At 42.0% G+C, this 14,247-nt stretch overlaps 2 protein-coding genes across 2 annotated transcripts; both read left to right on the plus strand.

The window, feature by feature from the left end:
- Positions 1 to 618: 618 nt before the first annotated feature.
- On the plus strand, positions 619 to 3,770 carry HO133_009446 (uncharacterized protein; the record flags this gene model as incomplete). Its single annotated transcript, XM_037300307.1, has 6 exons — positions 619 to 753; positions 805 to 1,018; positions 1,076 to 1,219; positions 1,311 to 2,352; positions 2,402 to 3,519; positions 3,601 to 3,770. The coding sequence occupies 6 exons, from the start codon at positions 619 to 621 to the stop codon at positions 3,768 to 3,770; spliced, it is 2,823 nt and encodes a 940-aa protein (XP_037154155.1).
- A 6,710-nt stretch (positions 3,771 to 10,480) lies between these two features.
- Positions 10,481 to 13,318, plus strand: HO133_009447 (uncharacterized protein; the record flags this gene model as incomplete). Its single annotated transcript, XM_037300308.1, has 1 exon — positions 10,481 to 13,318. The coding sequence occupies one exon, from the start codon at positions 10,481 to 10,483 to the stop codon at positions 13,316 to 13,318; it is 2,838 nt and encodes a 945-aa protein (XP_037154156.1).
- Positions 13,319 to 14,247: the final 929 nt, after the last annotated feature.

Raw genomic sequence — 14,247 nt, forward strand, 5'->3', positions numbered from 1 at the left:
ACTTAATGGTGACGCTTTAGGCACTTGGACACACACACAAAGCCAAACGATGTGGCTTCGAGACATTTTGCCTGTGGTTCTACCAACAGTTCGAGTAATGACGTATGGCTACAATGCGTCATTCAAGAATTTTACGGCTCAACAAGACATAAGATCTATCTCGGCAAAGATGCTGACCGAGCTTGTAGATCTCAGGACAACAGAAGAGGTCTGCATCAAACTATGTCAACGCACTACTCCCTTTAGTCATAGTCATGAAATACTGATATGCCATCAAGGAAATGCGGAGACCCATCGTTTTTGTCTGTCATAGCTTGGGTGGTATTATCGCAAAGAAGGTGACACATATTCATGCACATCTTGCGGCTATCATCGTGCTGACTGGACTGGGACGCTATAGGCACTTCTGTTAGGAGTTTCAGGAGAGCAAGCGAAGGTTCAAGATGCAGTCTATGGCATTGTGTTTCTTGGTACATCTGATTGAGAATCTTGGAGCAAGGCCGTTCATCTACTAAGAATGGGGCAGCAACACCGCACAATGGTAGTAATATTGCTACGTGTGGAAAAATCATTGCAAATATTGTCACAGCTTGTTCACCTCTTAACCCTGCCAAAAAAATGATTGGAGCTCTCCAAAAAGATTCGAAGGTCCTACTCGAGATCACTGAAGACTTCGTGCCAAAAACATCAAACCTTCAGCTGGTGTCATTCTTCGAGATGAAGATGACGAATTTGGGCTTCTTCAAGACGATGGTATGCAGTGCGTCGGCCTTCTCAAACTGCCGGGCTGAGTCTGTCTGTTAGGTCGTTGAGCAAGGCTCGGCCATTCTGAATGTCCCTAATGAGGTGGTCATCGGCCAGAATGCCGACCATCGCGAAATTGCCCGCTTTGTTTCCTTGGATGACCGCAATCTTCGTCCAATCTTGTCAAGACTGAATATATTCCGGCAAGATATTTCCAATCAGTTACAGTCCATGGCAAGTGGTCAATCCACAATTGAGCGGTTGGATACCAAAGGTATGTCTCCCAGGAAGTACTCCACATGCCGAAGGTTAATTCCGGTATCGGTCGCAGCCACGTATGCCATTTTTGAGACTCCATTCCCTCCTTGTGATACTTTTCAGGGACGAGAGACGCTACTCGGTAAAATGGAGGCCTTCTTTTACACGTCATCAACGCCAAAGTCAAGTCAGCTAACTTTTGCTATCTGCGGACTCGGTACGTCAGCGCTAGGGGTGCCCTCTCCTCGTCTCCCGTCCATCGACCCTTGACGGTACTTTGCAGGGCTAATCAGCAGACTTGAGTACAGGGGGTTCGGGTAAGACGCAAGCGGCACTGAAATTTGCAACTCGCAATCGTGAGAAATATCAGTCAGGAGTGTTCTTCCTAACAGCAAGTTCTGAACCGTCTTTGATCGCCAATCTTTCCCGGATTTGTGAGTCTTTGCAGCTAGGGAACGTCTCGAACAAGGCGTCTGCATTCAAACAATGGCTGTCTCGGGTAGAGAATACTGACTGGCTGTTGATCTTTGACAATGCTGACGATCTTGAATCTGTGCGAATCTCGAATTACTTTCCCGAAACCTCATGGGGTCACATAGTCCTTACCAGCCGGGATCAGGGTGCAATTGGCACTGTGGCAAAAGATGGAATTGTGTTGGGTCGGCTTGAAGTGGGGGAAGCAACAGCAGTCCTTCTCCAAAAAGCTGGTTGTCTCTGTCCGTCTGCAGAAGACTACGAGGAAGCAAAAGTGATAGTGGAGCTTCTAGGTTGCCTTCCACTGGCTGTGGATCAAGGAGGTGCATACATCAGATCTCGGCGCAGGACTTTAACAAGCTATCGTCGCTTGTACAAAGATCGCCAGAATGATCTATTACGATTCAAGCCTAGGTTGGGAGAGTACAACAATACAGTGTTCACCACTTGGGACATCAATTTTGAACAAGTCGAACGCGATTCGAAGGAAGCATCCATTCTGCTCCTGCTCTTCTGCTTCCTTGACGCGTCAAACATATCTGAGACGATGCTTGATCGTGCGTGCTCGCCTCAAAAGCGGTGGAACCGAATAGGTGAAATGTCAGAGCTTGCGCCGATAGATGCCGGCCTGAACAGCGGTCTTGTCGCACTAATCAAAGACGAGGTAGCATTCGATGATGCGATCGAGAAGCTCCTCTCGTTCTCTTTGATCCACCTAGACAACGATGTTAATGGCTCGAGGAATTTCTCAGTTCACCCGCTTGTACAATACTGTGCATCGCAGCGTGTTCCATCCAGGCTTCAGGACGAGTGGAGATTACAGGCGATATTGGTTGTCTGCCATGCGTTCCCTCGGAACAAGTATCTTGAGCCTCTGTCAGTGAGCTAAATCTCTATCCTCAAAGGCTTTACTAACTTATGAAAGCTATGGACATCTTGGAAGATTGCAACTCCCCCACGTCATTCGAATACTGAAGGAGTATGACCAGCTTTCTGAGGCGGATGCCTGCCCGGCGCCTGCCAAATACGAAATTTCGTCAATGTTGCTAGCCGCTTCTCGATTCTCGAGCACATCGTGGAAGCGAGAGGCAATTGACCGTGTCAAGCAGCTCTCGCAAGACGAAAACGATGCCTCTCTTAACGTCTGCTTAGCACAGCGAGAGAGCTCCCTACTACGTATGCTTGGGGGACGAGCATCATCTAACAAAACGCTTGAGGAATTCATCCACTCAATTATTCTTCCTGGCTATGACCAATCGTTGGAGGGTGATGCAAGGTGGAATGCTCAGAGAGGAGAGCTAGTTCTTTCATTCGCGGAAAATCTTATACAAAGCGGTGCGTTCACGGCCGCCAGACATGAGCTGCTCCAATGGAAACCTATCAACCCAGGGTCGCCATCGTCTATGGAACGGATAGTGTTGCGTGGCAGGAATATTACGTTGGGGAAAATCCTCAAATTCCAAGGCCAATTTCAAGAAGCACTTGACTTTCTTAACACTGTTCTCCAGGAGAGCGAGATCGACAGTTTTTATGAGGGCACTGGCTGGCGACGAGTACTCCTTTCCAACATTGGCGACCTCTACTGTGAGCTCCGACGACCTGCAGATGCCCAGTTCCTCCTGGAACCGGAGCTGAAGCAAATGATCGACTCGGGATCTCAAAACATAAGTAGTGGACGACGGCTACAGCTAACGTTAGCGGAAAGCTTCATTCGGGGTGGTATGTATGAGAAGGCCGAGGAAGTTTTATCGAACCTCGGAAAGCTCTACGGAACGATCCCCGATCCTGACGCGCTCGCTAAAAGGGGCATGTTCCGTGTCTGGGCTAGCTTAGCGCGAATCGCCCATGTCGGATGCTACTGGGATGAAGCTCTCCTCAACTGGAACAAGGCCAGTAGTGCTTTGCAGAGCCTCGGCAAGCAAGACAATTCTCATTCTGGGCTTGTGCTATACGCTACTGCTCATGCCCTCTCTAAACTTGGGAAGAAACGAGAGAGCTCGGACAATTTTGGAAAAGCAAAGGATCTCCTGAACAGTGATGAACGTATGTATTGGATCGTCGGGTTCGACTCATATTGGCGTGATTACATTATTGAGTGCGTGGGCGCCTAATAGTCGTTCTAAGACACGAGCACTGTCTCGGTCAAGGACGAAGACGACTGTTTTTTGCCATCTAGGAAGATCGCTTCGTTCGTCTTCATTAACGCGAGAAATACGAGGATATCCGCTCAAAAACTGATTCTGCATTCTGCGCTTGCTAAGACACGGCAAGATGGAAGGAAGCCGAAAGAGTAGACGATCTTCGCCGTAGCGACTCACGCGAGATTTTGTGCTTCAGGTGTGTACGCGATGGGAATTAATGGCCTTCTTTCTGTTTTATTTGGACTACTATATTAGAAGAGCCTTCCAGCCAAAGTTCAAAATCGACTGAGTATCTGTAATTTACCTTACGATTTGAAGCTCTACGTCTGTATCTGTGCTTATCATTGGCCATTGTCTATTATGCTCTACGATTAATCTGCACGATTATGTAGTCTCCACAAAAAGTGATTCAAGGGTGCAGGAAATCGACGTCAAACTTGCCAATCCTCACGTCCGACAGTAGCCCTGCATGCCTTCCTGAATCTTCAACGCAAACAAAGTTACCAAAGAAGCGAACGAAGATTCGCGCAGTCAACTCCTATTGCACATCTCCTTCCATAGACCTCACCTCCCACGAGTAGTGAGCCACGCAAACGAGGCGGCTCCCAGCTAAACGGAGAACTTGTATGGTATTACTTAATTATTCGTTTTTGAAAGACGAAGCGCACCACCAATTAGATATAGACTCCCTGTCATCAAAGTCTATATACCGTTATTACGATTTTCAATTTCTCTTATATAATTTAGAGCTCTCTTAATAGTCGACTCGATTATTATATAGATATCGAAATTAATACTTCTATAAGCTTCGATATAGTTATTCTAAACGTTTAATAAGAATAGCTTTTCGAGAGTTTTAAAATAATAATCTAAATTGAAAATTAGCTTACGTAAAATTTAATAGAGAATCGTCTCTAAGCTATATTAGTATTAATAATATCGTCTTATTATTCTTTATATATACTTATAATAACGTATTATATCTATAATCTATCTCTTTATAAAGCTTTAATAATATCTTTTAAAAGAGCTACTTTATCTTATTTCGAAATATAATTAAAAATAAGAATATGAGTATATAATAAAGTTTTATTAGAATCTTTAACTCTTTATTCTATTTTACTTAAATCGAGTATTATTAGATACTCTTATTCTTTCGAGATAATCTTAATAAACTATTATATAACTTTCTAAATAATAAGCTTATTATAAGCTTTATTTAAAAATTATTAAAAATTATTTAATAATATAATAAGATCTTCTAGACTAGAAAAATTACTTTATATTTTAAATTATATTCTATAATAGTAGAATATAATACTCTTTAAATATTTTTATTTTAAAGAAAGTATAGATAAGAGTAATAATAAGCGAGTAATTTATTCTCTAAATCTCTAGCTTTGAGATTAACGCGTTATACGAGAGTATAAAATCGACGTCGATAAACTTTAATATTATATTTTTCTTATCCGCTCGCTATTATAATACTATTATAGCTATAAACTTTTAAAGAATTAAAAAAGTAAAGCTTTTATATTTAAAGATTCTAATCTTATATTAAGTAATATTTTTAATTAATAAATCGAGTTATATAATATAATTAATTTTAATTATTATAACTTTTATAATAATAAACTTTTAAATAATATTTATAACGTTATATTCTCTATTATTATAAATCTTATAGATTATAATATTAATCTTCTCTCTAATAAAAGTATAAATCGATATAAGTAATAGTAGTTAAAGATAGCGAGATTTCGAGAAGATCTTACTAAATAAATTATTTTAGACTTTAAAAATATACTTTATAAGAAGGCTTTTCGATATTAATCTTACTTAAGTTAATTTAAACTCTCTCTTATATATATTTTAAATAAGAAGAAGTATAGAGTTTAATTATTAAATTTAATATTATTATAGATCTTAACGCTATTTATATTAAAACGTCGATATCGTATATACTACGTTAAGAGTTTCTTTTAGAATTTAATTTTAATAGTATACTTCTTATACTTAAAGACTTAGCGAATATAAATTTACTTTATATACTTTAAGATTTTAATATTTTTTAGAAATTAATTTCTATTATTAATATATTATTAAATTTTATAACGACTTTATATCTTTTATAGTCTACGTTCGTTAACTATTATTTAATAGACTACGCTTTTATAATTTTAATCTCTTTATCTTTTAAAGAAAAAGATTTATTATTATTATAATATCGAGTTTATCTTTAGATTATATAATAAATATTAAAAATAATATCGTTAGTCGCTATAGCGTAAATATTTAATTTAAAAGTTTTTTATTAATAAAAGATCTTATTATAAAATAACGTCTTCGAATTATTAAAATTAAAAATCTTCGTTTAAAATAAGAATAAAAATTAATTATATTAAAAGTTCGTAATTATAAGCTTTATAATATTTTTTAATTATTTATAATTAATAAGAACTTATTTATATTAATTATTATTATATTTATAATAAATAGATTAATAAAAATAAAAATACTTCGCTTTAAAAGAATATATTATTATAAGAATATTAATAAAAGAGAGTATCTACGCTAATTTCGCGAAGTTAAAATTAAATTTCTTATAAGTTCTAAATATTTTACTATTAATTAAATAAGAATTATTTATTATATATAATTTTTAAAAGATAATCTTAATATCTAATAATATAAATATTATTAAATTTATAATTTAGAGAATATAATCTTTAAATTCTTAAAGTTATATACGATTTAGAATTATAATAGAGATAATATTATTAATCTTTTATTTCTCGATATTATAGAAACTTTCGATAATATCTCTTATTAAAGACTACTTTATAATCTTAGAAAAAAAGAAATTTCGAATCTACTAATAAGATAAATCGAGAGCTTTCTAAGAAATAAAGTTATATCTATTATATTAAAAAGAAGAACTAACGCGATAGAGTTTATAAAAATTAATATTTTATAAAAAAATTCGATATTATTAATTTTATTTCTATTCTTTAACGTATTACTTATTAAGAAATATCTTAAAACTAAATTTTAGTTATAGATTAGAGATTTTATAAATAACGTTTATCTATAAGCGTATAGAAATTAATTTAAAAACTATAAAGTTCTTAAATAGATTTATAAGATTTATTTTAGATAAATAAGAATATATAAGATAACTTTTATCTCTAAAAAGTATAAGTTAATATATCTTACTATCTAATAGAGAGTAATAAAATTAGAGCTAATTTCACTTAATTCGTTACTAGCGCGGAGATTAATTTCATTTAAAATCTTATTTTAAATGAAATCTAAGTTTTTCTCTAATAACTTTTTTTAATTATTATAGATTTAAGAAGTTCTTAATTAAAACTATATAGCGTATCTCATTCGAGAAAATTTAGTCTTATAATTATTTTTTAAAAAAAAATCAAAATCTATATGAAAAGTCGTTTCCCCGACTCGTCGACGCTAAGAGAAGTTAAAATTTAGAATTTATTCTTTATTATTAAATTTATATATTTTTTTATTCTAGAAAAAATCATATCTTATTTTTAATTTATTTAATTAATATATTTAAGAATACTTAAAATCGATTAAGAAAAGCTAAAGTTATTATTAAAAAGAGATATATTTTATATATTCTTATTTTCTATTCTTTTTCTCTATATTAATTATATAGATTTATTTTATTTTAGAAAAAAATTAATCTTATTTAATTTATTTCTTAATTATAGAATTAAGAATATTTAGAAACAATTTAGAATCGATAAAGTTATTTTTAAAAAGAGATATATTCTATTTATCTTTATTCTCTATTTCTTTTCTCTTAATTAATTTAATATATTTATTTTTTCTAAAAAAGAATTTATATTATATAATATATTTCTTTTATATATAATTAAGAATTCTAAAAATCGACTAAAAGTCGATAAACTTATTATTAAAAAGAGATATATTCTATCTATCTTTATAGAGAAGTTTATATTTAATAAGTTTAAGAGTATATATCTAGTAAATAGAAGATATATATATAATACTTATCTTTTAATAATACTTAGATAATCGAAATACTCGAAATTACGAAATTAGCTCGAGGGTTACGAAATTAGCTCGAAGCTAGCCTCGGGAGCCTCGAGCGTACCCGGAAGTGCGAATCTGGCGGGCCGACACCCGAGTTGCCGATGTGTGAAGGGTTAAGGAATGGCATATCGGCTACGAAAGTAGCTATAACAGCCATCAGAGCAGTCTACTTTATGGCTTGTCTAGTTTATGGCTTTCAGAGCAGCTAGTCCTGTCACAAGAGCCTGTCCCGTTACCATAAGAGCTATCATAGCCAGCCGTACTACAATTAGTCATACCACAGCAGCCAATATTGGTCCTCCCAGAGCAGTCATAGCAGCCCGTTATACCACCGTCAGAACCGTCAGTACCAGGGCAGTCTACCCTATCATAGCAGCAAGCAGTATCAGAGCCAGCCACATCAGAGCTGCTAGTCACACCACAGCTACCAGAGCACCTGCTAGAGCAAGCCTCACATTCAATACCCATATCACAGCAGCTGCCTCAGATCGATACAAATCAAGATCCTCGATTTACACAGTTTGTAGTACTTGGTACTACGGATCTACGCCCCACATTCCACTTGCTTGGAGAGATCATTCCGGGGGTTCTATCTACGCGTGCATGCATCAGCTAGCTTGATGTGCCATGGAAGCAGTCCTACAGTGCTTGTGGAAGAGGCTTCAGGTCGCGGAGGCTTTGTTCTGTTGTTTGGTAGCAGTTGAAAGGTGCCTCCTGCTATGGCGAGCCATATGTTGTATTGCTAGTCTACTTGGCTTGGTGGGGTTGTACTCGAGAAAGCCTTCGTTCATGGAAATCAACATGCCTCCTACACACACGACTGCTGTTCTTGTCCCACCATTTTTCTGGGACAGGGGACTGTCGCGAGTCAAGTTGCCTACTGATGGCCCAAGATCTTGGTCGATGGTAGATCAAGCGGAGGTGGGTCCTACTGCCCTAGCCAAAAGGAGTCATCTTCAGACTCAAGTGAGACGGCGTTGCGACGTTGCGGCGGTATATAGGGGCCGAAATATCTGTATCCAATATGCTGGCGAGGTTTGCGCCTATCAAGAACGCCAAGAAAACGAATGCATAACAGTACAACCAGAGACAAGGGATACAGGGTCCGAGCCTGCAAGCGCTTTGACATGCATCCTCTTTGACTCTTCCTGCTGGGCAATTCAGGTCCAAAGATGAAGACAATTGCACCAATGGGCGTGGGTTTGAACAAAAGCAAGCGTCACCATGATTGCGAGTAGGCGGTTGTTGCCGGCTGCTGAGTCAAATGTAGAGGCTGTAGCGTCATCCTGCTTGCCTTGTTCTTCCATAAACGACATGTTCTCTCATGCAGAATGCGCCAACAAGCTGATTTATAGACCCTACATGAGACCCTTGTCACACACATGTGAGGGGAGAGGGTTCTGGCTTGCTACCCTCCTCGCTCCGACCGAGTTTGTACATGAGATCGTCAGCCATTTTTAGTAGAATTGGAATCAATATGGTAAGTCCTACAGTGTTTTATGTAACCTAATCAAAGGATTCCAGAATCATGCAGGCGCTTGGATCCTCCCCACTAAAGTACGATCCACTTAAAGTAAAGTAGCGTGCGCTTGGATTCGCTAAAACGGATCGGGCGGCCGGACAGATCGGCAGTGATGGTTCCACCCACACTTCCACACACTCACCTATCACGTAACCACCATCTACCCGAAAATTGGAAGAACCCTGTACACTTTATACGCGTTATCGGAAAATACTTCTCAAGCATTTTCAGCCTCAAGGTGGTTTTATGGAGAGGCGGTACGGGTCGGCTCTCTTTGGGCTGAAAGCAAGGTCGCTGCCATTCTGCCATGGAATGATTGCGACCAAGATAAATACAAGCTGCGCTAGAATCCCCTCCTCATTGGTCAAGTTTCGGACTTTCTCAATCTCTACCAGGCTGACCTTCATTCAACGAATCTCAAACATCGGCCCGATCTCATGGACTTCATGCTGGTGTCGATAACATGGACATGATGCTGATATCATGCACTTAATATTGATATCATGCACTTGATACTGATATCATGGATCTCATGAGATTCCGGGAAATTTGGACGATTTAGTGTCATCTGCAAGTCCTATGTCTATCCATTCGACGCCTTAGAAATTTCCCGCAGAATGTAACATCGCATGCATCAAGATCATCCCACTCTGCGCGTTGACGCGAAGAGCGAAGAACATGTCCAAAGATGTTCATGATCTCATGCGCCCCCAAATGAACGACTGGACTTTCCACAAAAGGTTGGATGGTATTAAAGCTGATTGGCGCCGTCCTTCCTCGCGCTATTGGTTGATACAGAATCGATCGGGTCCAGATGGCGTCGATCGACTCAAGACCCGAGGTATGAGATTCCACAAACACATGCTCGTCCGCTTGACCAAATGAAGATGGTTCTTATCTAGCCTTTTAGCACCGAACACCTTCGAGCGATGAGATACCGTATGTTCGTACGGCTGAGAAGTGATCCCCCTCCACACAAGCACGTGGGGGGAGTTACTAGTCACAGCTTCCACCAAAGTTTATATACAGGGATCAATGACGGGCATCGTCGGTCCAAAAACATACTTTCGCCGGGCATTGCCAGAGACCTGCAGGGTCCATGGTGCCTCACGACATAGACAAGGTGGTGAGAGCGGACCCTTGCCGATGATCTGGTAGTAACCCTGCAGCCATGACAGTGGTGGGACGGCCGTCCGCGAGCATAAAAAGGGGGCGCTCCGCTGGAATTTCGATTTGGAAGACATCGACCAAATCCATCATGTATGAACCATCGAATCTGTACCACGTCCTCAAGGATGCCGCCTCATCCCGCGCTGGTCTTTCCGTGTATCCGCCCGGAGACACCGAAACACCCAGTGAGCTAGCCTATCATGACCTTTTTGTGTCTGCAAAACATAAGGCACGGTTGTTGCATGGTTTTACAGCTGCCGCCGATAGACCCATCGTCCTTCTTCATTTCGACAATCATCTGGAGACCATCGAGTGGCTATGGGCGACAATAGTTGCGGGTTTCCTACCTGCAATCTCTACTCCTTTTGTCAATGACCTGGGCCAAAGGAAGAAACACTTGTTGCATCTCAACTCCACCCTCCATGACCCGCTCATGCTCACCACGGCACGCTTGAAACCCGAATTCCTCGGCATCCAGCAACTGAGACTTCATTCAATTGAGGAAATCCAGAATGAGTACAACTTCAGAAACGCGGTGTACCGTCCCTTCGACTACTCGACCAAGGCCGCCGAACACGAAACACTGTTCCAGGGCACCTATGCAAAACCAGCGGACTTGGCAGTGCTCATGCTGACTTCCGGAAGCACCGGCTACGCTAAAGCGGTCTGTCTCAGTCACGGCCAGATGATCAAAGCAGTCAAAGGGAAGTCCAAGTACCATGGCACCTCGAGCGAAAAGGTCTTCCTGAATTGGATTGGCATGGATCACGTCGCAAATCTCACAGAGATCCACCTGCACGCCATGTTACTTGGTGCGAACCAGATCCACGTCCACGCTGCGGACCTGTTGGTGCAGCCGTCAAAATTCGTCAGCTTATTGGGCAAGCATCAGGTCGCGCATACGTTTGCACCCAACTTCTTCCTAGCCGCTTTAAGGAAATCGCTGGAAACCCCGGCCGGCTCAAAGCTTTGCGAGGGAGCTGACTTGTCGAATTTGAGAGCAGTGATATCTGGAGGAGAAGCAAACGTGGTTGAGACCTGCGATGCTGTCACCAAACTCTTGAACTACTACGGCGTAGAATGGAACGTGATTAGGCCAGGGTTTGGCATGACCGAGACCTGCGCAGGCTCCATCTACGGTACATCGTGCCCATCTTACGAGCTGGAACGAGATTTGGAGTTTGGCTCTGTTGGTTCCTGTATCCCGGGTATCCACATGCGTATAGTGGCAGACGATGGTACGGTGGCAGCTCAGGGCGAAGTTGGGCATCTGCAGGTCCACGGCAGTATCGTTTTTGAACGATACTACAACAATCCGGAGGCCACTGCGAGTGCCTTCACCCATGACGGTTGGTTCATCACCGGAGACCAAGGATATTTGGATGAAACCGGAAGTCTCAATCTCTCCGGACGAGCAAAGGAGAGCATTATCATTAACGGGGTCCAAATCTACCCTCACCAGATTGAGTCGGCACTCGAGGATGCGTATCTGCCTGGGGTTGTTCCCTCGTTCTTCGCCTGCTTCCCTCACCGGCCGTCAGGATCGCAAACAGAACGTTTCTGCCTGGTCTACTGTCCAACGTATGCCAAACACTGCATCACCACGCGCGTGGAGACAAACGATGCTATTGCGAGAATCTCGGCCATGATCTGTGGTTCGAGACCCTACCAGATCATTCCACTAGAGGAATCCCAGCTCCCAAAAAGCGCCCTAGGCAAACTCTCTCGCACCAAGATTAGAACGGCGTTCGAAGCAGGAGCATACCAAGGGATTCTGCAAGAGCACCTTTCCGCGATTCAGGCCCACAAGAGCAGCATGCGACAAAATCGAATTCTCACAGAGACGGAGAAGGTCGTCCTTTCAACCTTTTTGGATCTTCTCGAGCTCGATTCTGCAGATATCGGTGTGGACAGCAATATGCTCGAGGCAGGAATAACTTCGATCGACTTGCTGAAAATGCAAAAAGTGCTGCAGACCAAGTTTGCCATTGCGGAAATCCCTCTGATAACGCTACTGACAAACCCAACCATTGAGGGTATGTCCACAGCCATAGACAAATCAAGAGGCGCCGCATCCGGCAAGTTCGCGGACTACACTCCTGTTGTACCCTTGGGTACCAAAGGATCTAAGACTCCACTTTGGCTAGTACATCCAGGTGTTGGAGAGGTGCTTGTCTTCTTGAACCTCGCAAAGTTCATCACTGACCGACCTGTATACGCACTTCGCGCGAAAGGATTTGAGCAAGGCGAAGACTTTTTCGACAACATACCCGATGTGGTCGAAACCTATCGCAAGCACATCCGTGAGACTCAACCTCAAGGCCCCTACGCCATCGCGGGATACTCCTTCGGTGCCATGCTCGCCTTTGAGATATCCAAACTTCTTGAAGCACAGGGCGAAACGGTGAGCTTTCTGGGCTCCTTCAACCTTCCACCTCACATCAAAACGCGGATGAATCAGCTTGACTGGATTGAAGTAGCTCTCAATATCGGCTGCTTCCTTGACCTCTACTCGGAGGACTACCAGCATTGCATTTCGCATGACATGCATGAGAAGCAGGACCAAGAGGTCCTTAGCTACATCATGGAGAAAGCGCCACCGAACAGACTGGCCGAGCTTTCGCTTACGCGTACGAAACTGGAGAGGTGGATCTCCTTGGCTCATGCCATGCAGAATGCAGCCACCAACTACGATCCCTCTGGATCAGTGGCCAATATTGACATCTTCTATTGCACGCCGCTGGCGTCCGTGTCTAAGAGTCGTTCCCAGTGGTTGGAAGAGTATCTGAGCAAATGGAAGGATTTCTCGAGGGGAGAGCCACGCTTTCATGAGGTTGATGGGGCTCACTACACTATGCTAGATCCGGACAACGTACACTCGTTCCAGAAGACGTTGAAATCTGTGCTGGTGGAAAGAGGTCTCTAGACTGATCATGGTTTCCAACCCTTCTAGCTATTTCTTATGTATTTTTACATCGATTTAAAGTTAGAGCACTTTAATAGATGAGATTTCCTAACATAATGATGAAAAACCATGCTGCCATCGTCGTAAGCTCAGCATGTTGCAGCGGTCGTAAGCGCGTTGAGTCACTTGGAAAAACGGCGAGTGCTCGCGAGTTCCATGGCTTTGCATCCACGACCCCATTGTCATGCAGACTGACTAGGGTATTGCACGACTAGCAATTGACCGACATCGGCAATTCGAGGGGGTCGACCCTTGGAGCAATGAGTGGCTGTGGGCGTTCAGACCCCTCGTCCACATGTCTTGGCACTCGTGCGAGGCTCCCCGAGCCCCCCCGAGTCCCCCAAACCTCCAATCTTTTCAGAACACCTCCAACATACTCCAGGCTAAATTCCCTGGTCGCGCGTAATTTGGGCTACTGGCATGTAACCCTGCCAAGGCCCATTGTCAATGCCTCTCTCTACCTTTGTCGCATTCCACACCCCGAAGGAGTACTTCACTGCAACAAAAGTCTTGCGCAGCAGCATAGAAGGGTACCTCTACGGAACACACCCGCGTAAAAATTGGGGCTTTGAGATCAGGGCGTTGACCCCCGTAGAACTATGCCTCCAGTGAGCACGCTCGGGAGGCCGGGCACTATGATATGGCTTTCTTAGCCTTGTGTATCACCCGTGTGTCGAGATAGCAGCTAACCCCGTGAGCCCCGAGCTTGCCCCGTAAACCGCTTCTTGCGGGCCGACCTGGGCGAAACTTTTCCACCTAGCCTAATCGTCCGTCCGATGGTCGTTTGGAACCGTGTCTTACATGCAAAGGGGCCTTATGACACGGTGGTATCGTATAACCTATGGCGCTAGTCGCTGGCCTTACCAAGCTCGCTGTCGCCAACTGGATCT

Source organism: Letharia lupina (genome assembly GCF_014066315.1).
Source record: "Letharia lupina isolate WasteWater1 chromosome Unknown contig_7, whole genome shotgun sequence".
Taxonomy (NCBI): Eukaryota; Fungi; Ascomycota; class Lecanoromycetes; order Lecanorales; family Parmeliaceae; genus Letharia; species Letharia lupina.